Consider the following 25,666-nt stretch of genomic DNA (forward strand, 5'->3'; position numbering starts at 1 on the left):
GTGAGAGAATATCAGTGCTGTTCCACTACTTATTTTCATTGTTGTCCCAGTGGGACGTCTTTTGCTGAGCTTGCTGGGTGAAATGGAAATCATTGCAAATGCTATCATTGAGCTATCAGCACTCAGATTTCACCCACTGAAGGCAATGATCAGCACAGGAGCACTGGCCTTGCTTCCTCCCATGTTGCCTCCAGAAGCACATGGTCATGGGCCCCTGCGAAAGCAGTGTTGCCCGCTTTCATGGGGATAATCTTGAGGACAGTGCTTTTTCCCTGTGAACCCTATATAGTTAATTCTTGATTCCACAGTTAAGTTTAGTGAGCTTGTGTTTTTCTCATAAGTTTGCTTCTCAACTTCCAGTGTCAAACAAAATTTCAGTCAGTAGTTATTTGAACTTTTAGCTGTTGCTGCTTTTTCTTTACATTTCTTCCCATTATATAAACACACCACTGAAAGCAGTGGAAGTTTCTTTTAATGTCCATTGATAACAAATATTTTTTGTTTAGATTTGTAGATTCTTGCATTGCTGAAACCTATGTATAATTCAAATACGTCATCCAGACTGCATAGCAGCTTGGATCTGTCCCACCTATTTGATGTCTCTGAACAACAAATGAAATACAGTTGTCAAAAAATGGTGTCAAATGACCTACAGCATTTAATGTTAACTTGCAATGAAAACACTTCCTCCTTGTTGGTTCATATAATTATGAATTCACAATTGAGATTGATTTCATATGCACTGATCATTTACAGGCACTGAAGTGAGAAATTTAAGTCACTGCTACATAACTGAGTTACATAGCCTCCCTTAAACATGCATGGCGTACATTGGCATCTCTTGGCAATTCCTGCCCTTAGTTACAGGAGAGCCACTCCTTTCTGTCACCTAGTAACATTTTAATAGTCAACATCAACTCAGATCTCCTGAGCTAGAGTTTGATTTGTCAGTGTGCGGAATACAGTACTTTTTTAAACGCTGCTTAGGCTACAAACACTAAACAGCAGAGTAGTCTGAACCAAGGACAACAACTCGTGGAAGTGTTTGAACAGAAAAAAATTGTAGTCATATATTCTAAACATAAAATGGAAATGGCTGAAGGCGAGATTACACTTGAAGGAAAATCAGGCCAACTTCTGGAAAAAATCTGGCACCTGAACTTGCTAGCAAGAGATATGCTTCTGAAAAGTGATCTGGATAATGAAGGTATAGTAGAGTATGTGCTTAGACTGATCTCTTTAACAAAAGAGCTGAGCAGATCCCTCGGCCAGCAACTGGAGAATGTTTCGGAAAGTATTCAAGACACCTGCCACTTGCTGAGTGCTCTCCATGACAAGCACAAGGAGTTGACTGCAAGTCCAGGCAAGTATGGAGGGATTTACCTTTAAACAGAATCAACTGGGTATAGTGGATGCTAAGTTCTGCCATGTGATAATGCTGAGGGACCTTGCTTTTAATTTGTTAGTATTTCAGTATTTGGTCATTCATTAGATCAAACTAATTCATATTTCTACAGTTGTATCACACTTTTCAAGTCTGTTAAATGAGATTCAATATGAGACTCATAATTCTCAATACATGATTATATATATATATGTACATGTATAAAAATAAAATTAACTAAACAGAATTGTTTCAATATTTTATATTTTGGTAGGTTTATCTTGGCCAGACACCAGATGCCCACCCAGCAACTTAATCCACCTCCTCAACAGGGCTGGGGGAGGAAATAAGATAGAAAAGCTCGTGGATCAATATAAAGACAGAGAAATCACTCATCACTTACCTTCATGGGCAAAATGGACTCCACTTTTAATTTATTGCCAGTTGAAATAGATTTGAATAGTAAGAGACAAAGGCAAAAAATTTAAAAACCACTTTTCCTCTACACCTCCTTTTTTCCAGGCTCACCTTCGCTCGCTCCTTCATTCCCAACTCCCCTACCTCCTCTCTGTCCTGAGGGGTGCAGGGGGATGGGGAAAAGGGGTAGCAGTCAGTCCATAACAGTTCCACTCTGCCACTCCTTCCTCCTCATACTTTTTGATACTCCACCATGGATTCTTACCACAGCCCATAGTCAGGAAAAGCTGGGCTCTCCACAGACTGCAGTTCCTTCAGGGAATATCTACCTGCTCCAGTGTGGGGTCCTCCACAGGCTGCAGAATGGATATCTGATCCAGTCTGGTCTCCCGTGGGCTGCAAGGGAATCTCTCCTCCATGCCTGGAGCACTTCTTTCCCTCCTTCTCCTCTGACCTCTATGCTCACAGGGCTGCTCCTCACACTTTTTCCCTCACTCCTCACTGTTCTCTGGTGTTCTTGCCCTCTCTTAAATACCTTAAACACCTCACAGAGGCGGCCCCGCAGCCCCCGCTGCCAGCGCCTCGCCACATAAACCCAGTGCAGGTGGAATACAGCTCTCTACAAGTAGTGACACAGTTAAAGAGATGACAGTAAAAATAAGAAAGACTTCTGCCATCTTAGTGCGCAGGTAAACACACGGAACTTCATTTCTTGCATTTGTAACAATGACGTGGATATAACAGCAGTGTTATTTATTGTGAGGATCAAATCCAGATATTTGTTCCTGAAAAAAATGCAGGATCATTTCATGGCAAATGAAACAACTCTTCTTGCTCAGAAACAATATCTTAGCACACATTCATGAAAGTAGAAAACAAAACTAATATTTCTGCGTTTCATAATGGCCTAACAGCACGATGCACAGACAGAAACAGAGAGGGACTCCTGGCAGAAATCTTTAGCTATGCCCGTGTTGATGAGTCTTCGTTCCACAGGTTTATAAAGTGTCCACAATAATAAAATAACATTTTTGTTAAAAAGACCTGCTTCCAGGCTCCAAGATCAAGCTAACTTTACCCTGTTGGCCTCACAGCCTATGTGATTTTTTTATTTTATTTTTCCTGATTTCTAAGATTTCACTATCATTCTCCTTCCAAAAAGCTACCTTTCCTCATCTGACACTTTCCCATAGAAATCAGCAAAAGGATTTGAAGACAGCTGCATGTAAACTGCCATTGTTTTCTAAAGACGTGTTATCAAACATGAAAAAAGCACAGAAAGCAAGGTGTCAGAAAAGCGAAGGTGATGGGGGCTGACACAAAAGAAGGCTTATTTTGAGGTTAACCTTGTAACAGAATGCAAAAAGTGTCTTTTCATGTGACACAGCTGAGTAGTGTAAAGTAACAAGGCTGTGTATTTGCTTGGCTCTAAGCACTGCAGTATTAGAAATCTAAGTCACATTCGCAGCACAGGAAAATGTCATTATTTTGAACGACCCTGCTATCTCCAAATTTGATTTTAGGGAATTTTAAAGAGCTGTACTATTTGGTTTGTTTTTTTTTGTTTTGGTTTGGTTTGTTTTGTTTAGAGAATGCAAAATTCAGGGAGGAAGCAGGTTCATTTTGGCAGTTTTGTCAAAGCTTGAACTTTGCCTTACACTGAGACTGGGTAGTGGTCTTTTACAGCCTTATATGCAAACAAAGCTCTTTTATTTCCAATCCTTTTGTTTTATTTCTTAGCCCTGTTAAACCGTTTAGAAGTTCTTCACTATTATAAATGTGCTTCTGGAAGAACAGCAGTACCTTAGAACAAACAGTTTTTTCTTTGAACTACCTGTGGAGAAAAAATATATTAAAAATGTGTTTGCTTTTCTTTTTTTTTTTCCCCCCCAAAAATATTGTAAAAATCCAATAACAAGCCATTTGGGAACTGTGAAAGTATTGCAAAGGAATAATTTTTAGACTGAGTTCAATAAGAACTATTATTCTGAACTATACTCTTTGTAGGTTTAAATTAATCAGATGCAAATAGACGTGAAAGCAAAAGGCCTATCTTGATCATATAACATCACAGATTGATGTGTGATGACATTCAATAAATTTTTTTTTGAAGTTGAAAACCTTGAGATATTGATTTACCTCATATGACATTATTGAAAAAAAGTCAATGTAAGCCAGTGGTTTCCCATAGGACTTTTATTAGCAGTCTCTATTTTCCTTCCCTTCTGTGTCTCTGTCTGTTGTAAGTGGAAAGCACACCACAGTGTGTTTCATTAGGTACAATTTTCTTATTTGTGTTGACTTTCACTGGATTTAACCTGTAAAACAAAGCTTAGCAGGATCTCATGCAGCAAACAGAAATAAGTAAGAAATTTTCTGAGAGTTTTGCAAAATACTTAACTAATGAAGACACAGTTCCAGTTATAGAGATTGCTACCATAAGGTAAGGGGAGACCTGAAAGTAATACATCTGAAATCCTTGGAGAGAATATCTGGAAGGATTTCTAAGAAAAGGCGTAAGATAAGAAAAAAGAATGATCATAAAATAAATAGGTTAAAGATAAAATCTTACATGAATGGCACATAAGGATCGTGTGCTTTTTCCGCATCCTTCTTCACCACGTGTTTTCAGTTATATGCAAGAACAATCTCCACCATTCCTATACCTGCATGCTACAAAGTGCTGAACTTCGGTATTGTATATGTGCTGGTGGTTGTATGTGCGCTGTTCTATTCTCCATAGCAAAAATTCAAAGCTGCTAAGCATGTTTAATATTAAGCCCATATATAACAGCTTTGTTAGATACCCAGGTGTTAGAATCTTGCAGGATTCAGTTTGCTCTTCCCAAATTGATTTGACTATTATTTACCAATTCCTTGCTTTAGATTGATTGTCATTAAGAATTTAGCTAGTGTCAGATCACCAGAAAGGTATTCATTAGAGTTACCGCAGTAGTGCTTTGACAAATACGTGGCTGTACTTGAACTTGCCCGTATTCAATTCTTCAGAAATTCACTCAAACTGAAGATAAATAAATGCAAAAATATTAAATGGAAGCCAGGAAATACATTGTGCTTCGTGTATTTAATGGCACTATGGAATTAGGTGGAATTAATTTGATACATGTATAAGAGTTTTCACATTTCTGGCTAGCTTTTGTAGCAAAATTAAATTAATGGTCTATTTTTTTCCTCAGATTACAATAGAATTATAGATTGTCTGCAGAAAGTGAAGGATTGTTTGGTAAATACAGTCTCACACCTTCAAGAGGCAGAAAATAAATGTTATGCCACTAGCTGCAGACAAGATGGTGATTCTCAGATCCAGACTGCTCAAAATGCTTCTAGAGAAACAGATGTGTCTTGTTCTGAAGGAGAAGCCACAGAGCCTGTGCAAGTGCCTTCTAGTCCCAGTCAGCAATCCCAAAGAATTCCTTCCCTGAAAAAGACAGAAATTCAGAATGTTAATCAAATCCAGCCACATGAAACTAAAACTGTGGAAAAAGGCAATGTTGTGTCATTAGCTGAAAATGCGTCTGCTCGAGAACAGAACGTTAGCAGAGAACCTCCAATGAAAAAGGAAGATGGTGAACATAGACTACTAATGAACTCCGTTACAGAGAAAAAAGATTGCAATGGAAAGGATAAACCTCATGGAGGTAGCCCAGTTACCAAAAAATCTCCAGAACTGGCTTTTCAAGATGCTCTTAAAAGCAGTGGGGAAGGCCTTCTATCTGGAACACTGAAAGACATTTATGACAGAACTGTCATGAATCTTTCTGAACAGGAAAAAAAGGCAGTAGTCAAAGAATCTTCAAAAGGGATAGAAAATGAAGAACATAGACTGACAGAGCACACTGAAGACAGTAAAATGGAAACAAATCATGAGATTTGTAGAAATGATCTAATTACCTTCACATCTTCAGCACAAACATGTGGTCTTACTGCTGTGAATCCTTCCATGAATGATTCAGAAGTAGTACAAAAATCTAGCCACTGGATGAACAAAGAGTAAGCACATATTCTGCTTTTTAGGAACAGATGTACATAAATATTACTTATTAGCATACATATAAACATCTGTGGGCCCAGAAACTCAATCTGCAAGTATTGAACAGCTGCTGGACACGCACATAATAACAGTTTGCTGAAGTCTAAAGTAACTGTAACTTTCTATTTGATTGCATAAAATTTTTATGCCAGAGAGTCACAGCCCAATAATTCCCAAATTGTTGGAAATCAGTAGGAAAGGAACCCAATTAGTCAGTTTTATAATAATTTGCAAGTTGTTCTAAAATGAGCTAAACATAAAAATTTTAATGATTTTCCCATCTATTCGTAAACATATATTTTATGAATATCTGCTTATGATACAATGTAGCACATCATTATAGTACAGTATTTAATGAAAAATATAAGACATCACCGCACCCAAAATATAAAGAATATTATTTTATATTCTTTTTCTCCAGATTTCTAGTGGAAGAGAGTGATAAGAATGTACATGAAGTAGCTTGTTTTATTAAAGCCCCTGCAACTGCTCTGGAGAATCTGAAGTGTAAGATAGTCAATGACATTAGTTCCTTGGTGGTGGATGATTTTGAGGAGCTGGTCAGCAATGTCATCAGTATTGAATGTTCTGATTATGAGAAAACAATCCCTTTCCCTATCAACATTGCAATCCCATTTACTTCATGCTTCAGAGGAAATTATCGGGAGATTATGGTGAAGGTGACTGATGTAAATTTTCAATCAAACTACTTGACTCCTATTTCTTTGGATGGATATCAAGGAAACCGTAAGGTTGGTAACCTCTTATCTGATCATTGTGAAAACATCGTTCCAGGTTCCCAGTTAAGCCTCTCTGGAGCTATACAAGTAAAGTTGTCATGATTAAGCTGTATTGCACACTATGAGGGGTTAAATTGAACTTTTCTTCCTACTTTCTCACAAACTAATTTTAGTTGAAACCTATTTAACAAGGTTGTTTTTTTCACTCATAATGTTAAGGCAAGTGCTTGATCATACAATACTAATGATTGAGTGATGGTTCATGATTTTTGTAAATAAGTGTAATATGTTGCATTATTCGATAAAAGTAAAAACTTAAGGGGAGTTATTTTGCATTCAGATCACAGAGAAGTAGCACAATTCTGCATATCCAAACTCACTCTAAGAAACACAGGATGGTTTTTTAACTGCAGAAGAATTGCATTGGGCCAGATTCATCACCCAGGTTATAAGTTTTTTTAATTTCACCTCAATCATACACTACACTATTAATGACATCACATGATGACTAGAGATCACCAGATAACTGGGCATCCAGATGGCAATAATATTTAATTTATTTTCATTTCACACCTTGCTCTATAAATAACATTGCCTTCTCAAAACACTAAGCCGCTGCGAAACACAGCTTCCTTTCCCCTCAGTGTACTCTAACTCCACATTCTCTTTATGCAGGAAACCTTTGCGGAAGTGAAAATTTACAAGCTGGGTGTTTTTTCTGTGTTGTCATGCTTACGAAAAGAAACATTTACTGTTCCAAAGGTAGGACTCTCACACAAGCTAAGCATGGATTCTAGAATCTCTTTCTATTACCATCCAGAAACATTCAATTCTCCAGCACCCATGCAGTTAAAGGTGAGCTTGAAATATGCAGCATTTGTTCCATAAATCTGTTATCTGATCAGTTATGAAGCAAGGATCCCAATTATGTTAAAGGTCAGCCTGTTCCATTATTAGAAGTGAAAAGTAGTGGCAGCTCCACATCCTGTATACACAGCAAATGGTTTCCTGTCAACTTTCTTAAAATCACACAATATCATCAGCAGTCAATGATATCTCTAGCTAAAAAGAACCATCTACCTTTGTTTGATATACTTCAGAAAATACAGTGTTTTTAATAATGACATATCAACTCCAAACATCGACTGCTTGGCCAGTGTTTAAGTAAATGGAAAAATTTTTCTCACCTAGCCTTCGTCATTTGTACCAGGCAGTGCAACAGAAGGTTTTGTCACCTTAGTTTTAGGCTGAGAATAATCTCAAAATTGCTTCCGTCATAATGTGTTTCTCCTTTCCCCCCTAAAAACATTGATTCTGAGGTATAGAGAAGCTAAAACTAACAGTGAAAAAAAATCGGATTTGGAAAATCTTAGAAAGTTATCAAACTCTGACGGAGCTCAGGAGTTTCAAAACTTGAACTTGGAGCTGGAACAAAACAATCAAAATATTTTAGGCAGTAAAGATTCCAGATTTTGATGATTTTCAAGCACTTGGTTGTGCGTTATATAAAGTGCTGATATGTTGGTAGGGTTGTTCCGGGGTTACAGAGAGGAGCTTAGAGCTTCTGTGATAGTCTAATCCAATTCCAAACGATAAAGCAAGCTGTAAAAAAAACCAAACAAAACCAAAACCACACAGGCACATAAGAGGAGATTTTTTCATTTGTAAATTAATTGTACAATTGCTTTCCATATTTAGGTTCAGCCAATTGAACCATCATTGGTTTCGACGTTGAAAACAAGACACGATATGTACCACTCAGTGGTATCTACTAGTGCACTGGTTTATGTCCAGCATCCTTCAGCCCAATCATTTAACCGCTCAGTCACTATTACTCTACCCTGCCCTCCAAACCCAGAAAAAAAGAGTCAAGGAGGTGAGACAGAACATGCAAGAGCCATTAGTGCTACAGTAAAGAGGGTTGCTACGGCATACCATCCTTGGTAAGAATAACTTAACTACAAATTTGGCATTTTCAAAACATCAAAATGAATCCATTTTAACAGTTGCTGATTAATAACTTTTCATATTAAAAATGAGCTAGCTCCTTAGTACAGTCTGCTATACTTAGGAACATCGTTAGAAACACTAGAGCAAATCCCCACAATTCTCATGCTATAGCTTCACCAGGAAAATTCATATAGCATTTGTTGTATAATCTTTAAATATGCTGATCCACTGTATTTCTAGCAGGAGTTGGGATGAAAAATGCGTGGGTTTTTTCAGCAAGAAATGTTCTGTCATTTTCACAAAAGCCAGACCTTGAACATAGAGAATAACCATGTCTCAAAGCTGCTTTGATCATTATTTTACCAGTCGGTGGTTTGGCTACGCTGGCCTTTTAATTTTCCGATCTCTACTTCTACACATTCCAATGGCTACCTGAGTCAAAATTTCTGACGCAATGATTTGGAGTAGGTCAGTTTAGTGGTAACTGCCATACTAGATAAAGGCCCAGATTTTTCCAAAGCACTTACTACAAAATTTCTAAAACGTAGACCTTTTGGAATGGGTTAAAAAAACATTAAAACATGGAGACTACTTAAAAAAATCTCAAATTCTCGGGCATTAATTGGCAGTTCAATAAAATTTATCCATCATGTGCACACGGATAAGAACAAAACTTTTTGGTGGAAAAAAAGGCCAAAGCTGACCTCATCTATTTTGACAGTCAGTAAAATAAATGGTGTTTTTACCATCGCACACAGGAAAAAAAATCAATCTGAACTTACCGTTTGATTGTTGTTCTTCCAGTTGTGCTACCATGGGCAACTTCAGTTTCAGAAAAGCTTACTTTCTTGGCAGGGACTAGCCTGGGAGAAGAATCAGTTTTGAAGCACCCTGTATTAAAGAGTTAGTTTATTCCTACTGTGCTAAACATTATCTTTTTCAAAATTCATCTACATGCCAAGATTATGACTATCTTGAAAATAAGCAAAGTACAGATGGAGAAGGCAGACAATATTCTTGTTTTCCAGTTCTGAAAACTTCTCAGATCATGTGTTAAAGAGCTTACACTCACACTGGTCTCCATCTTCACACTGGACGTCTCCACAGTCCATCCATGGACTGTGCATCCAACTTTATCACAAACTTGAGGTTTGGCAAGGGTGCCCATGTCAGTTTATAGAAGATTCAAATTTCATTTCCTGTACCAGAAGCATTTCATTGTGTGGCAGTACCCTCATGGCATCTATCTGTTCTTAATATCAGTCTACATGGCACTTTAGATTGTCAGCCAAAGCACATCCATGAAAAGACCATGGCTTGATTGCTTATTTCTACACAAATTCCTTAGAAAATGATGCCAAAGTTTTCCTGTATTTGCACGTAGGCTGAGGCTGTATGCTTGAGAAATGCTCATACTGTGCTATCTGGACTATTTTTTGGGTTTTGGATTGTACATCAGGTGTGCATTTGAGGTGAATGGGTTATTCACATCCAGTTTTAAAAAATGGATAAGGACAGGTGTGTGTGAGAGGAGAGTTATGGGCTTTGGACAAAAAACACTCATGTTTCATTCATTAGGATAAGGGGGGTTGGAACTAGATGATCTTTGAGGTCCCTTCCAACCCTAACCATTCTATGATTCTGTGATTCTATAAATTAACCAGAGCATGTCATGTCACAGTTGCTTGATTCTGAGTGTGATATCAAAATAATCACCTGATTTGAATAGAAGTTACTTTTATTTTCTTTGTTGAAACAGAGAATGGATAGCAGTCATGTCTTATTTTCTAAATTCCTTTGTAGTTACTGAGTAATATTTTATTCTGGAAGAAAAGTTGGGTTGGGTTTTTTTCTCTTTTTCAGGTATCTACTTCTAGAGAATCTAAATCTTGATGAATGACTCAAAAAGAATCCATAATAATTATTGTTCTTGATATTAAATGATATATTAAACTACATTCATTTAGATAGAAGCCATTCTTCCTTTTATTTTCTCCTTTTTCTGGAGAATAGGGAAAAAAATCTCATAATAATTGTATCACTTACGTACTATGGAGAATAGTTTCAAATGTAGATTTTCAGCAGGGTGGGAAAAACACATGTAGTCATCAGGGAAAGCAGACAGGAAAGCAGAGATACCAATACAAGCTTACTCTTTCTGCAGGATCTATTTTTATTATATTTTTTCCTATAATTCCTTGGCTTTCCAGGGCTGTGAGTTCTTCTGTGAGAAAATATGGGGAGAATCTCAGTGATACTTTGAAATTATTAGGTCAGAGAAACAAAGAAGAGAGGTGGAAGGTGTTTGATGATGTTACTATCCAGAATACATGGAATGGGCTTGTGTCGTTTGAACTAAATGAGCATTTAGAAAGGTAATGTATGAATAATTTAATAAAATCTTATTTACTAAAATATTTACTTCCAAGTATCAGAGATCAATGAAAATTAGTAGAGTTAAGAAATCATACACTATTAATTATTAACTTGCCAGCATCTCTTCATTCTACTTTGCAATATAAGATCATTTAGATTTGTTAGTCATAATTACAGAAAAGATAAATTTGTTTAAATACTTTTTCATCTATAGACTGTACACAGTTTAATATATACAAAACTTGAAACAGGAAATGCAGTTATTAATCTTAATTTGAAAATGTGATTTAGCTCTCTAAGTACAAAACTGTATTTTTTGGAATTTCTTATTAGGAAATAGGATCTTACTTTCATCTAAAATCTTTATGTGTTTGAATTCATAGATATAATGTCAATATACTCCACAAAAGCAGACAGATTTCCACCCTTTCATGTGTTGGAAACAGGAATGAAAAGGAAATAGCAAAAGGTCCATTGAAAACTAAGTCCTGTATTATTTTATGTAATAAATTGTTAGCAGTTGATAAAATGATTAAAGATAGAGCTATTTATTTTCTTGCCTTCTTTTTTTTTTTTTTTTTTTTTTTGAATACAGCTTTGTTGTCATTCGCCTTTCGTTCCTCTTGGAAAACACGTATCTTCTCCTCTTTGCTCAGGCTCTGGAAGAGGCTGTTAGTAGCATAATGGCTAATGTGATACTGTATCGGAAAAGAGAAAACCCGAATAAAATAGTAGTTTTGCTATCTGCATCCAAAGAATTGACCTGCAAGCTTCAAAATCTCCATGAGGAGGGCTACTTTGGTCCCCTAGAACCCACGCAGCAGTTCTCATTAAGGGAAGGAGAGCAGATTCATTTTAGATTTAGAGGCAATATTTTTGCTTCAGGTAAGGTATTTAATTCAGGCATCTGGATGAACATTATCAATCACCTCAGCTGTTCAGAAACATTGTATGTGAACATGGGTAGATTGCAGTTAGTCACAGCATATTTAGTTATTTCGATGTTTTATTTCTTGCAAATTAAAGATGCATGGAACTACATGGGAAACTGATCTAACTGAAAAATAAAATGTACTAGATGAATAAGATCCTGAGCAACCCGCTCTAGATGACCGTGCTTTGAGCAGGGGGGTTGGACAAGATGATCTTCAGAGATCTCTTCCAAACTCTGCCATTCTGTGAAACCTGGTCCCTCAGAAACTGCTGGTATTTTATCTTTTATTTCAAAAGGACAGGATGCTATTAATAGCTGTTTAATATAAAGAATATTTGATAGGGATTAAACAAATACCACACAAAAGAAACAGTCTGCCATTTATTTTATCTATAAATTCACTTAAAGTGAGCAAGATTAAACACTGAAATCCAGGGCAAAATGTTGCTTTTTGTGAGTTTCACTATGAATTGTGAGTGAGCCTTTTCCATTAGCAGCCTCAAACATTTCACATGGTGGCTGCCATTGTTCAGGGGTTTGTTTAAAGGCAGAAGAGATAAGAAGCCTCAGAAAAAAAAAAATCACCCAAAATTACATATAGTCTCTTCTGTCAGTTTTAGAAAGAACGTAGAAATGTATATTTGGCCCTCTGAACATTTTGTACATGAACTCTCCCATTGAAAATTCCATCTACCCTAAAGAAAGTATTACTCTTCAAAAAGAGAAGTCTCTGATCCCCAAGGAATGCTTGCTTATCTATGCAAAGGATAGTGTTATAGTTGCATGAATGAAAATGGAATTACAAATCCTAAAAATGCATCTCTCTGCCTCCATTCATTTTGTTGTTACAGATAGACAGACATCCATCCTGAAAGCATATACTTCTAATTCCATTCACAACAGTGTTTTAATTTTAATTCCTCTTAGTGTTATGTACTTTATCCTCTCCTGTGCTCCTTTGCAACTTGTAGGACAGCCTTTGCCCCTTTTTGCTCATGCCAACAGTTCAGGGGCTAAGACAGCTAACTATGAAGACATTTCAACTACTGAAGCACTCTAACAGGAATGTTTGAACCTCAGATATTCAATATAAAGTAATAATAGTGATAAAGAACAACCAAATGTTATGTGATTAGCTCTATTTGACTCATCCTAATAAATTACTTTAGATGTCACGCATCCAAGTACTGTGCAAAAAAAAAAAAAGTTGTGGGTTTTTTTTTTTTTTTTGCATGGACTGCAGAGAATGGAAAAGATTTTGGAAAAGTCTACAGGCTGATATTTCATTCACAAAGAAAACCCAGGCTGGAGCTCCAGATTAAAGAAGTGGATGAATTTGGTAACCACAGCTCACCTCATTACAAAGGAACAGCAGTGTTTTACAAAATTACCAGAGAGATGATAACCAAGGAATGGGAACAACCCTTGCCATATGGTGGATATCAACACCAGTCTCCACTGTGTAAATTAGCACTAACATTACCAAAGGTGAGTTTCTCACTTGATAATGTTAGGGATCTTTCCCATTTTCTCTTACCACATATTTACTAGGCAAAAAGATCTTGGTATGATTTTTGCTTTACAGATACATACAGGAGTCACTGATGGAGCAGTTCTGATCCATCTGCAATGTGCAAATGCCCTCATAATTTCTCTTAGCAGGTGGGAGGGATCCTCATCCAAGCGTGAGCATGGAAAAAAGTGTTTAGTAGAAATTTTTCACCCATTTGTTCTTCCAAAATGGTATGGCCCAGAGAAATTATTACTTAAGTTTCAGTTATATACTTCTTGTATCCTTGTCTTGGGAGTGCAGAATTGCAAATTGTAGGAGCATTAAATGGTTCATGGAACCTATCTTTCTCCTATTGCTCGATTCTCCTGTTATGCACTACAGCCATGTGGGCGGTTGTCTCCATCCCTGTTGAAAGATATTCCTACATAAATTAATCTTTAATATTCCTGCAATGAAATCTCATTGTATTATTTCAAGGAGCCTAGCTATCAGCACCCTGTATCGTACAAAATGCTGCGGCTAGACTACTGCTATCAAATTTGTATGCATATCAAAATATGTACAGTAACACTTGGTCTAAATCTCGGCTGACAAGCAGTAGCATCACTCTCTTTTGAATTTAATTGACTTCATTCTTCCTTAAACTATCACCTGTAAAAACACCTTTTACTTCATAAGCATACCTCTGAATTTCTCTCTCATCTTCGCTCTCTCAAGTAAAAATTAAGAACCGTTAAGTGCAGAAGATTTTAAATGCAGATCTTTTTTAGTGACAAACTCCATATAAAGTAAGTTTTCTTTAGAGAATCATATGCTTTCAAGCACTTTACTTTTCCACAGGGCAAGTGTTCCATGCGCAGTATTCACAGAGAGGGAAATACAAACTCTTGAGGTCCAGTGGGATCATTAAAAAAAAAAAAATTAAAAAATTCTGTGGCACATCCTGGGCATCAGTTAGTTTTCTTCCATCCACCTGCTTAGTTTCCATCTTGTTGTTCCACTTAATTTAATCTTACTGAATAATAAGAATAAGATTTAAAGGATTGAACTGCATTTGTATTAAACCACAAAGAAAATTAACAGGTGTCTTAGTGGTGTGTTGGCATATATACTCTTACTGCTATATATATTAGTCCTTAAATGTTCTATTCGGACTTTTCAGAACAAATATTTCTGACTACTCTTTTTCTCCTACTAAATTTAAGGCCCTATTTCCTCTTTCCTTTTTCTAGTCAGTGGTGTGGGTGACATTCCCATTTTTCTTGTGTGTTAGTATTTATTGCATTTATGTATGTATATGTTGCATTTAATTTACTTTGTGTTTAAGTTTGTCCTGGAGCTCCTTGTTCATCCATGCAGGCCTCCTGGTGTTTCTGCCCAACTACTTCTTTGTTGGCATGCATCGCTCCTGAGCTTGGAGGAGGTGATCCTTGAATATTAACCAGCTTTCTTGGGCCCCTCTTCCCTCCAGGGCTTTATTCCATGGTAATCTACCAAGCAGATCCCTGAAGAGGCCAAAGTCTGTTCTCCTGAAGACCAGAGCAGTGAGCTTGCTGTGCACCCTCCTCCTCACTGCCCTAAGGATCTCAACTTCACCATTTTATGATCACTCCAGCCAAGGCTGTCCTTAAGCTTCACATTCCCCACCAGCCCCTCCTTGTTGGTGAGAATGGGGTCCAGCATAGCACCTCTCCTCCTTGATTCCTCTATTACTTGGAGGAGGAACTTATCGTCAATGCATTCCACAAACCTCCTGGATTGCCTATGACCTGCTGTGTTGACCTTCCAACAGATATTGGGGTGGTTGAAGTCCCTCATGAGGACCAGGGCTCATGAATGAGAGGCAGCTCCTATCTGCCTATACAAGGTCTCATCTGCTCCGTCTTCCTGGTCAGGTGGCCTGTAGCAGACTCCCCCTATAACATCACCTGTCCCTGCCCTCCCTTTAATCCTGACCCATAAGCTCTCAGTGGGCTCCTCATCCATCCCCAGGTGGAGCTCCATGAACTCCAGCTGGTCATCAACACAGAGAGCAACACCTCTTCCTCGTCTCCCCTGCGTATCCTTCCTAAGGAGCTTGTATCCTTCCAGTCCAACACTCCAGTCATAGGAGTCATCCCACCACGTCTCCATGATGCCAATAAGATCATAGCCCTGCAGGTGCGCACACATCTCTACCTTGTCTTGCTTGTTCCCCACGCTACGTGCGTTTGCATAGAGGCATTTAAGTTGGTCTCCTGATGAAGCTGACTTACTGGCTGGAATCCCTTTCTGCTGCTCTTCAGGTGCTCTCAGCTTGTCTTGATCAAGCCTGCTATTATTCCCCTCCTCCTTCAAATCTAGTTTAAAGCTCTGTCAATGAGCCCCGCTAGCTCATGAGCAAAGACTCTCATTCTCCTTTGAGAATGGTGAATCCCGTCTGGTGCCAGCAAGCCTAGTGCAATGTAGGCCATCCAATTATTGAAAAAAAAAATCGTGGCAGTGACACAATCCACAGAGCCACATATTAATAGTCTGGCGCACCTGTTTCTTCCAATGTCACTGCCCATAACTGAAAGGAGAGAGGAAAAGATCACCTGTGCTCCGGATGGCCTTACCAACCGTCCCAGGGCCCTGAAGTCTCTTTTGATCACCCTTGAACTATGCGTCACTTCAGAAAATCAGTGTTGTAGCATCTCACAAATAATTTTTCTTTTGCTTCTGGAAGCACATTTCAAAGGAGTCAGAATCTTCGTTAAATGCAAATATTAGGCCAAAAAAACTATCAAAATGCTTGAAAGTATTTGTGAGTGAAATATCTCTTTATAGAATGAAGAATAGCATCAAAATAACATCTTCCCTTATGTTGCAAGTCATCTTAGCACACAAGATGTTATAATTTGCAGCAGTTGGTGAACCCTCCTACTTTTTAATCTATCTTCCATCTACCCAGCATAATTTAAAATTGATAAATTTAAAATTGGTAAGTCAAATTTTTAATAGAGAAAAATTCTTCTTTAATCATGTAATCATAGAATCATAGAATGGTTAGGGTTGGAAGGGACTTCAAAGATCATCTAGTTCCAAGCCCCCTGCCATGGGCAGGGAAACCCTTCACTACAACCAGGTTGCCCAAAGCCTCATCCAACCTGGACTTGAACACTTCCAGGGATGGAGCATCCACAACTTCTCTGGGCAACCTGTTCCACTGCCTCACCACCCTCTGAGAGAAAAATTTCTTCCTTATATCTAGTCTAAATCTGCCCTCTTTCAGTTTAAATCCATTGCCCCTTGTCCTGTCACTACACGCTCTTGTAAAAAGCCCCTCTCCAGCTTTCCTGTAGGCCCCCTTTAGGTCCTGGAAGGCTGTGATAAGATCACCCTGGAGCCTTCTCTTCTCCAGGCTGAACAGCCCCAACTCTCTCAGCCTGTCTTCATAGCAGAGGTGTTCCAGCCCTCAGATCATCTTCGTGGCCCTCCTCTGGACTCGTTCCAGTAGCTCCATGTCCTTCTTGTGTTGGGGACTCCAGAGCTGTACACAGTATTCCAGGTGGAGTCTCACAAGAGCTGAGTAGAGGGGCAGAATCACTTCCCTCGACCTGCTGGCCACGCTCCTTTTGATACAGCCCAGGATACAGTTGGCTTTCTGGGCTGCCAGCGCACATTGCCGGCTCATGTTGAGCTTCTCATCCACCAGCACTCCCAAGTCCTTTTTCCTCAGGGCTGCTCTCGATCCATTCTCCGTCCAGCCTGTACTTGTGCTTGGATTAATAATTTATCAATTATAAATTAATAATTTAGCTAGTTCAGTTATCATCTTTATAAAGCATTATGAAAGCTAATTATTTTACTTCAGTGAATGTTTAGTAAATTATACACAACATATACATACATAAATGCAACAAATACTAACACACAAGGAAAATGGGAATGTCACCCACAACACTGTCTAGAGGTACGTAACATTCATTAACACAAAGTTATAATGTTGTTCACTGTTTTGCTCTTCGTACCTTCTTCCAGCCAAGTAAATTTCAAATTCCATACTGAACAAACTTACAGAAATTTTAAGAGCAAAAAATACTCCCTTTTGGTTTGTTTGCTGACTGAAAGATAGGAAATAAGAGTAGGAAAAATGTTTGGTTTTCTCAAGAGAAGATGGCTACTAGCAAAGTCCCACACAGATCCATGCTAACATACTAATCAGAAACCTTTGAATAATTAACTGAAAAGTCTGATGACAGTGCAAAACATTCAGAGTACTAAAGTTATCTGTCACAGAATATGATCATACTGAGCAACTAGGAAATAAACTAGATAATTTAGATATAGTGTTTTGTTGGGGTGGAAGTACATATGTGACTTTATTCTGATAGACTCCTAATCACCTATTACCACTCAAAAAAAAAAAAACTTTAGTAATTTTGCTCTCAGAAAACTTCCAGAGCATTCATCAGCAAATAGAAAGGTAAGCAGAATGTTCTAAATTATTAAAGAACAAAAATAAACCCTAATATTATGCCATATATCTGTAAGGCATCCACATCATGACTTCATTCTGCAGTTCTGGTGATAGAACTCAGGATTTGGAAAAAGAAGAAAGAAAGAAGATGGTCAAAAACGTTGAGTGGTTCTAGGTAGAGGGACAATATGTTGATGACAACACTTCAGGCAGTTTCGACAGAAGTTGAAATATTGTATGCACTTACAAATATTATGGTGGAACTGAAAAGGACTGATTATATCCCCTTTCACAGGATATCAGAACAATGATATTGGTAAGTGGCAGGTGTAACCAGTAATATAAACGAACATGCTTTTTACATCCAAAAATAGCGAAGGGTAAACTCATTTTCACAGGATATTTGCAGCAGTTAAAAATGTGGTTTAGCTAGAAAAGGAATTGACCGGAAGAAAGAACCATATCTTAAAAATAATGATCCAGATGCAACTAAATGCCAGAGCAATGAAAATGAAATTCTAATTACTTACTGTATCTTATTATATGTTCTAAAATCATTAACAGCATTGAAAGCACTGACAGTAAAAATTAACGTAAGAACTTTTATCTTGTATTTACTATCCGTGACCTGATCAACCTATTTGAATCAGATATAGCTTTGCATTTAGCTGGGCTTTCTAATGAATAAAATAAATAGAAGGAAATAGTGGAAATTGGATGAGAAACACAGTTATGGAAAAATTTAATGCACTAATTATACAAACAACTACGCCAGCCATCTGTCAAATGCAACTGCTATTTACTACTTTATTAAAGTACAAGTCTTGTATTAATGTTCATATCATATGAACTGAGACTGGCACTGTCCATAATTAGTCTCCTGCTGATGCTGTTAATATATATTGCCAAAGGACACAGAACTCTTTGATCACATTCCTGTGCGTAGACATTCACTCAAACAATGATCCTTCAATTTTTCTAGTTTCTATCACTTGTATACTACTACAGTAAGGCTGCCACAAATCTCACAAACATATCAAAAGATAATGCTCAGTGTTCATATCTGACCTATCGATAACGCTGGGTTGTTAACAGTATTGCTCACACTAACACAGCTACTTACAGAAGCTACTTACTTACTTACTTACTTACTTACCCCAGTCACCACAGCAAGGCTCCTGTGTCTTAATTGTGAGTTAGTTGACTCTCTGAGTTGTAGCATTGTTGACAGACATCTCACTTCTTGCCAGTATGCTGGGGGAGACTTTCATGGTTTGGGAATAAAATCCCAAAAGTAGCAGTAAATGAAAGGCAAGAACAGTAAAGACTACTTACGTTTCTACTACTTTGTTAAGTTAATAAATATCTGAAGTTCAGTTTAACCATGTTAGCTCATTAGTTTTAATATACATGGTATCACAAATACTCAGGGTTGCCAGTAACAATAGAATTTTGCTTAGTGAAATGAAATGAAGTTTTGGCTTTTTCTACTTTTTTACCAGATGATAAAATTAGAACCACCCACAATGCCCGGTTTTGACTGTGACAAAGACAGATGGAATCTTTTTAAGGCAGCCATTCTGACTCATTTTCACTCATTTCTGTGAAATTCCCACTTACATTTCTCTTGAATTGTGAAGAGAAGACAGTAACTATATAGATTATAAGTCATTTTTATATGTATGTGCCCATGTTATCCACTCTTTTACAAATATATTTCTGACAGCAGTGAAAGTAGTGGTTGTTTGCTTTGTATGAAACCGTTCGCATCAGTTTTCAGTTTACACATGCTACACTTGTACAGAAGTGTGCTGATCTTCACTAACGGTTCGTATTTATGGGACTTTCATTTCCTCAGCATTAGAAAACACTGGTTGGTCAAACCTGTTATTTTCAAAACAAGTTAAATACAGTGGATTAGGTTCTGATGTTAAGCATGTGTAGGCATATCAGTAACATTTCTACTAATTTTGAAGCACTTGTATTTATGTGAAACTGGGCTAAAGAGTTTAAAAGGTTAATTTCTCCTTTTTCTGTCTGTCCTGTTTGATATGCTACTAGAGTCTGGTCATGTCTGAGAGGTCCATTTAACAGAGCACTTCAGTATTACTGGCTGAAATCGGAATGCTTTGCAAAAAGAGATTGTTGTAATACATACAAGCATTATCAAATTACTATTCTGCTGAAGTTTTATGTCTAATGACTGTCTAACAGCAAAATAGCATGTGATCCTCTGCTTCAGAAAGGCAGTTGCTCAGCTAATTGAAGGGCCTTCCACACTGGAAAACTGCTCTGACCGCTGAGAGTATTTTACTTACGCTGTCAACCAGAACAGTAGGGCCACATTCCAGCGCAGCTGAACCGTGGGCGAATTTAGCGCTTCACCACAGATACTTAATCTTTAAAGGCAGATTTAATGTTTTAGATCTAATGCATTGTATATTATTACACTATTTCTAGACAATACTCATTTTCAATTCTTATCATTTTTACTACTATTTTAACATTAAGTAGCATAAAATGGTTCAGATGAAAGCCAATGCATGGGTAATTGAGTTCATCTACGATAACTTTGAAAATCTCACACACACCTTTGAGGTGCTAAATTCTCATTAATGAATGAAAATAAGCTTAAATATAAAGGCATAATTAAACCAAGCCGAAGACAGCTGAGTCTTGGAAGAAAAACAATGCCCCCTTTTGGAAGAGCTTTATATTCCCTTTATATCGAGGGCTTTTTTTAGCCATGTTATGCTGTCTTCACAGCAGGGCACGTCCAGTAACAGAATTGCTGTAGAAACACACAGGACAAGGCAAATTCAGATCTCAAGATGAGTACAGCACAGGACGGTTTTGCACTGCCAAGCGGTTCATGCTGTGTGCGTCCTGTCTACACTGAAACCCTCTACCAAGATGACTGAGTACAGGTCTGATGAAAAGTTGTTTAATTCACAGGTGAATAAATAACAGTTATGATTATGTTGACCTTTTGGATGTGTAGCTCAGTACATATGAAACACTCCAAATATGGAACCATACATAAAGTCTGTATTATAAAAGTATTTAATATAAGCTCAGCAAGGTTCTGGCTCAGTACGCCCAGTGGGAAAAGGAGAGTAGTTTATACAGTCAGAGTTTCATGTTTTTAATTCACAAATGGAACAAAGAATCTCAGTGACTAAACCTGGAACAAGTCTCACAGGGAAAGTTGTGCATAAACAGCCAGGTAATACAGCTGAATGTGTGTGACAAAAGTAACACGGGCACTAAAAGGAAAATTACAGCTTTTAACACAAAAAGAGCTGAACTTGATTTGATACAAATTAATCTCTTCTGTTGCTCAGTGCTTATGCAAGTAATTTCTTTTTCTATATGGAGTAGGGAACAACACTGAAGCCCACAAGACCTTCCTCTTTCTCAGTCATAGGGAAAAGAGCACAAAGTATTTTTTTCTTTCTCTCCAGTGTTTAGAGGAAGAAAGAGAAAGAATTCTGTACTTTCTAACGGAACTTCTCTTTTGAGTCATTCTCTAATGATGATTTTTAATGATTTCTAATTAAAAGTTGAACTATGTAAAATAAATAACAATAGCTACAAACTTACTATGATTTCTAGACCTAGCAATAGTACTGCGTGCGTAGAAACTGTTATTTTCCTTGAAACAATATGGTATGCCCATAGTTGTAATAAGAATACAGAGACAGCAAGTGCAGTATTCAAAATTAGAATCCATTTCATGTACGAAGGAAAGTTCCATGCAGATTTTTTATACACCAGTTTCTATACAACAGTCATGACATAATGCTACTGATCAAACATTTGTAAAATTTCATAATTATAGACTTCATCCATTTAGTGTAAACAGACTTAGTTTCATTATTTTAAAAGCTGTATACTGATTTATACCTGCTGATGGTGTTAACTGGTTTTCAATAATGAACACAAATCCTTTATGTAGGTAGAGCCAATCTTAAATGATGATTTACTGCAATCCACTCCCATATCCTGCACCTCATCCCTTACTCATTTAGTCGTTTCTCTTTCCTCAACACATTTTCTTTGATAGCATGACAAGTTGATCAACCGTCCACGAAGCACAAAAAGAATTTATTCTGATTCATCAGGTAAGAACACATACATAATATATTAGTATCAGTATAAACAATAGTTATATTTGCTGTTTACTTCTTTTAAATGCCAAGATTTGTTTCACCTATAACTGACATTTTAAAATGCCATATTCAGGAACCAAAGTAGCTAACGTGTTAAAAGATATTCAAAGAAAGAAAAAAAAGTTATCTGTTTATCAAGAAATGCAAAAGCTCTTGTAAGATAATGTGGTGGTGCGGTGCTTGAACACCATACAATTTTCTGTATAAGGAGATTCAGTTTGTACTGGGAAGCTTCAGTGTAACTGATGTATCAGTTACAGGAAATGCCCAAAGCCTTTCATTTGATTGCTAGCTTTCCCCGTGCAGTTCCAAAAGTTACAGGTCATTGCTGAATCTGCTTTTGACTAAATTCACTCCATGTCGCAGTGCGGTTACCAAAAATTGCATTAGAAATAAGAAGTGACTATGTTTCCATTAAAGTAAAAACAACCCATATTGAGTTGGGGAGTTCATCCACTGAGTCTCCAGCTTCAGAAGGCTTTTCAAAAGAAAGAAGGATTTACATAGCAGAAGAATAATGCTCTTAATTCACTAATTTTTGCCCTTCAGAGGCCCTGTGGGACAACTTGCTATATTGGCTTGCAGAGGAGCTTGCAGAAGATGATACATCATTGCTTGCTTTAAGCTTACCTGTTCGGCGGAGCGTACTTCAGCTTGTTAGGCTCAAGTGCCCGGATAATTTAACACACCAGATCTATGAGCTGCTTTGCTGCTGGAAAAAGACCCTTCCAAGGTCGGCTGACAAACAGCAGCTCCTGTCTCGCTATTTACGGAAGAGTGGCAGAAGTGATCTTTCAGAAGAACTTCGTTTTAAGTGGCAAAATAAAGTGTTCACTTGATAGAATCACTGGCAACTAACAGCCCAATTTCTCTTCTTTCTTGTTGAAAGGTGTAAATATTTCCGTGATGTATGTGGATGAACAAGTGACAGCGATACAAACTGCTTATTTATTTGTTACTTTGCAACCTCTTTACTAAAGCAAAGTATAATAGCAATGCCCTTGCTTGCCAAAAGTGAACATTTCTTCTGTGGAAAAGTGAGACATTGGAAATATAGGTATGAAGAATTATAGACTGGTCCGCATAGGTTTCTAAGGACTTTAATAAGTTTGCATATGCCATACATACGTAATTGACCTAGAGTTATATTTCTACATACTTTAAACACTAGGAATTATTCACCATACTTAATCAAAATCTTATGAATCATTCCATGATATATGGATTACTTTACATCCAGTAATAATAGCTACCAGATTCTTCAGATTAAAGCATAATAGATTGTTATAATGTACAGACAGAGGAATTTTCTTCCGAATGTCAGATTTGTTAGTAATTAATCCCGACTTTTATGTTCTCAGTGAATGTTTTTATCCTTCTGAATGTCATAGCAGATTTCAGTGTTACCACTTGTGAATATCTAATCTGTTTCCAGAATGTACTGGATTTCTTGTCTCACTTTTAGCTATCATGGTAATGTTTATTTTCAGGTTACCATCAAATTTGGAAAAAGGAATACTTCTTCATGTAACTTTTAAAATATATTGCTTTGACATTTTATTCATTATACTGAGTTCTTGTATTGAAGGTACAGATAGTAAACTAGGTGCATTTGTGCCATTCCCTAGCCAAGTATTTTAATCTCTAAAAACTCATTTCTTCCCAGAATGCTAAGACTAACTTAATTTTTAAAAGTCAGAGCAATAGCAGGGTTAGACTTTTATAATTGTGTTTCTGCTGAAATTACATTCTAATTTACAGTCTTCAGTTATTTGCTCCTATATTGTAAGGAGCAAATCCTCATACAATACATCAAAAATTTCTCAGAACACTAAACTTTGACATTTCTGTTAAAGGCACAAAGTAGCTGACAAGTGCCAGTGAATCTCACAATTCTGGGAGAAAGGTGACTGCTTGGTATTTACACATAAAAATATCAATTTGTGATTACATAGCCTGTCACATCTGTGTGATTTCCCTACTGTGCCAGCAATGTGCAATAGATGCAGCAAGTTCAAGTCCACCTCTGCATACTTAACTTTTAGTTACTGTTATTTTTCTGGATTCAATGAACCAATTTTCCTCTTTCAAACCCTCCGCCATTTTCATAATATAATATAAACTTTAAATATTAATCTAAATCTAAAAGTTATTAATCTAAACCTCATTAATTTTTAGACTATTTACAATCATGATATGTCTTGCTGACAAATCTTAATTGTGATACATATTGTTAGTCTGGATATTTTATTTTCAGAGGCCATATGTTTGCAACATTTCCAAATCACTACTATAAATGAAAAAATTGCATTGCAAAAGAAAAGATAAATAGGAATAGTATTAATTAGCTTGATTCATCTATTCAGTAACGTTTCATCCTGTAGGATTATCAGTTTTTAATTGTAAGACAGAATATATGAGGAATTTAACCTGTTCACTGTAAAATAAATCATTCTTTCTTTTTAATTTTTTTTTCTATAAATAAAGATGCTTTTAAAATGTAAAATGGCTTATTATTAGCAGAAAACGTTATAAAACTTTTCTCAGTGTATGACGATACTACAAGTAATACTGGAAATATTGCAATGAATTTGTCTTTGTTTATTCCATCTAAATTAAAAGCGTTTTATTACAACCACCAACATTTTGCCACAAGGTGGCCTCTGTGTCTAACAGAAACGTAACGCCTGTTTCACATGCTGAAAAATATGTGAATAAAACACTACTAAAAACTAAAAGCCATCAATAAAAACCTAGATACTCCACTGTACAGTACCACTAACATTAGTGCAAAGCACCAAGAGTTGTGGGCTTTTTGGTAGCATCTACACAACGGGAACAATAGCATTCAGCCTCCTCTTCCTAGGAATTTGAAAAAAAAAAAAATTTTTTACATTAATAGTAAAATTATATTAAATTTGCTCATGTTAAATGCTCATTTTTAGTAGTAGCAAACACTAATCAAGTGACTAAATAAACCACATATTTTATTAAATTAAGGTAGATTTAAAAAGTAACAGTAATTTTTAATATAACAATTCATGTTCTCCGAGAAGGAGGAGGAGGAGGAGTAGAAGGCCTCCTTTAGACCTGCTAGTTATTGGTCTCTTCTTGCAGTAACTCTTACTTACAGTCTGAAACTAGTAACTAGTCTTGCTGTGGCCCAGCAAAGCTGAGCTGCCTGGTGATGTGCTTCTCTGCTGTTCCTCTCCTTCCTCACCTCTCCCATCAGTTCTGCCTTGTACTAAGGCTTTCTCTGCTAGCTGCTCTAGGTAACCTTCACACCTTTTATTCCCACATTTTTGTTATTTCATCTCCTGGAAGAGCTTGTGTAGCATTGACCACACGCTTTCTCAGCTCACAAAAACGTTTTAACAGAAAAGCATACTTGAAATGCACATTTTAACAAAATATTATATCAACAACACATGCAAAACAAATACGCTTATGCCTGCCCGCTTTGTTTCATTTGTTCTAGCAGATGTCCATAGAAGTACCCTCCTTGTTTAGGTCTCCCTGACCCCAGGGACTCCTGGCAGGAGGAGGGAATAGGGTTAGGGTTAGGTTAGGTTTTCCTTCCTGTTAGGTCTCAACCAACAGATTTATATACAGATACATTTTTTAATTCCAATTTTTTGTCAGAGAAGAGATTCTTCCCCCTCTGAAGTTCATAGGCTGTAAACAAAAT

The 25,666-nt window shown here is 37.0% G+C and overlaps 1 protein-coding gene across 1 annotated transcript; it reads left to right on the forward strand.

Moving 5' to 3' along the window:
- Positions 1-1,092: 1,092 nt before the first annotated feature.
- Positions 1,093-22,817, forward strand: DTHD1 (death domain containing 1). The gene is made up of 10 exons (XM_009988642.2): positions 1,093-1,363; positions 4,999-5,812; positions 6,274-6,604; positions 7,268-7,447; positions 8,291-8,535; positions 10,753-10,917; positions 11,514-11,803; positions 13,096-13,340; positions 21,873-21,930; positions 22,528-22,817. Exons 1-10 carry the CDS (start codon positions 1,093-1,095, stop codon positions 22,815-22,817), a joined length of 2,889 nt encoding a protein of 962 aa, XP_009986944.2.
- The last annotated feature ends 2,849 nt before the right edge of the window (positions 22,818-25,666 follow it).

The sequence above is a fragment of the Tauraco erythrolophus genome, chromosome 5 (assembly GCF_009769465.1).
Source record: "Tauraco erythrolophus isolate bTauEry1 chromosome 5, bTauEry1.pri, whole genome shotgun sequence".
NCBI lineage: Eukaryota > Metazoa > Chordata > Aves > Musophagiformes > Musophagidae > Tauraco > Tauraco erythrolophus.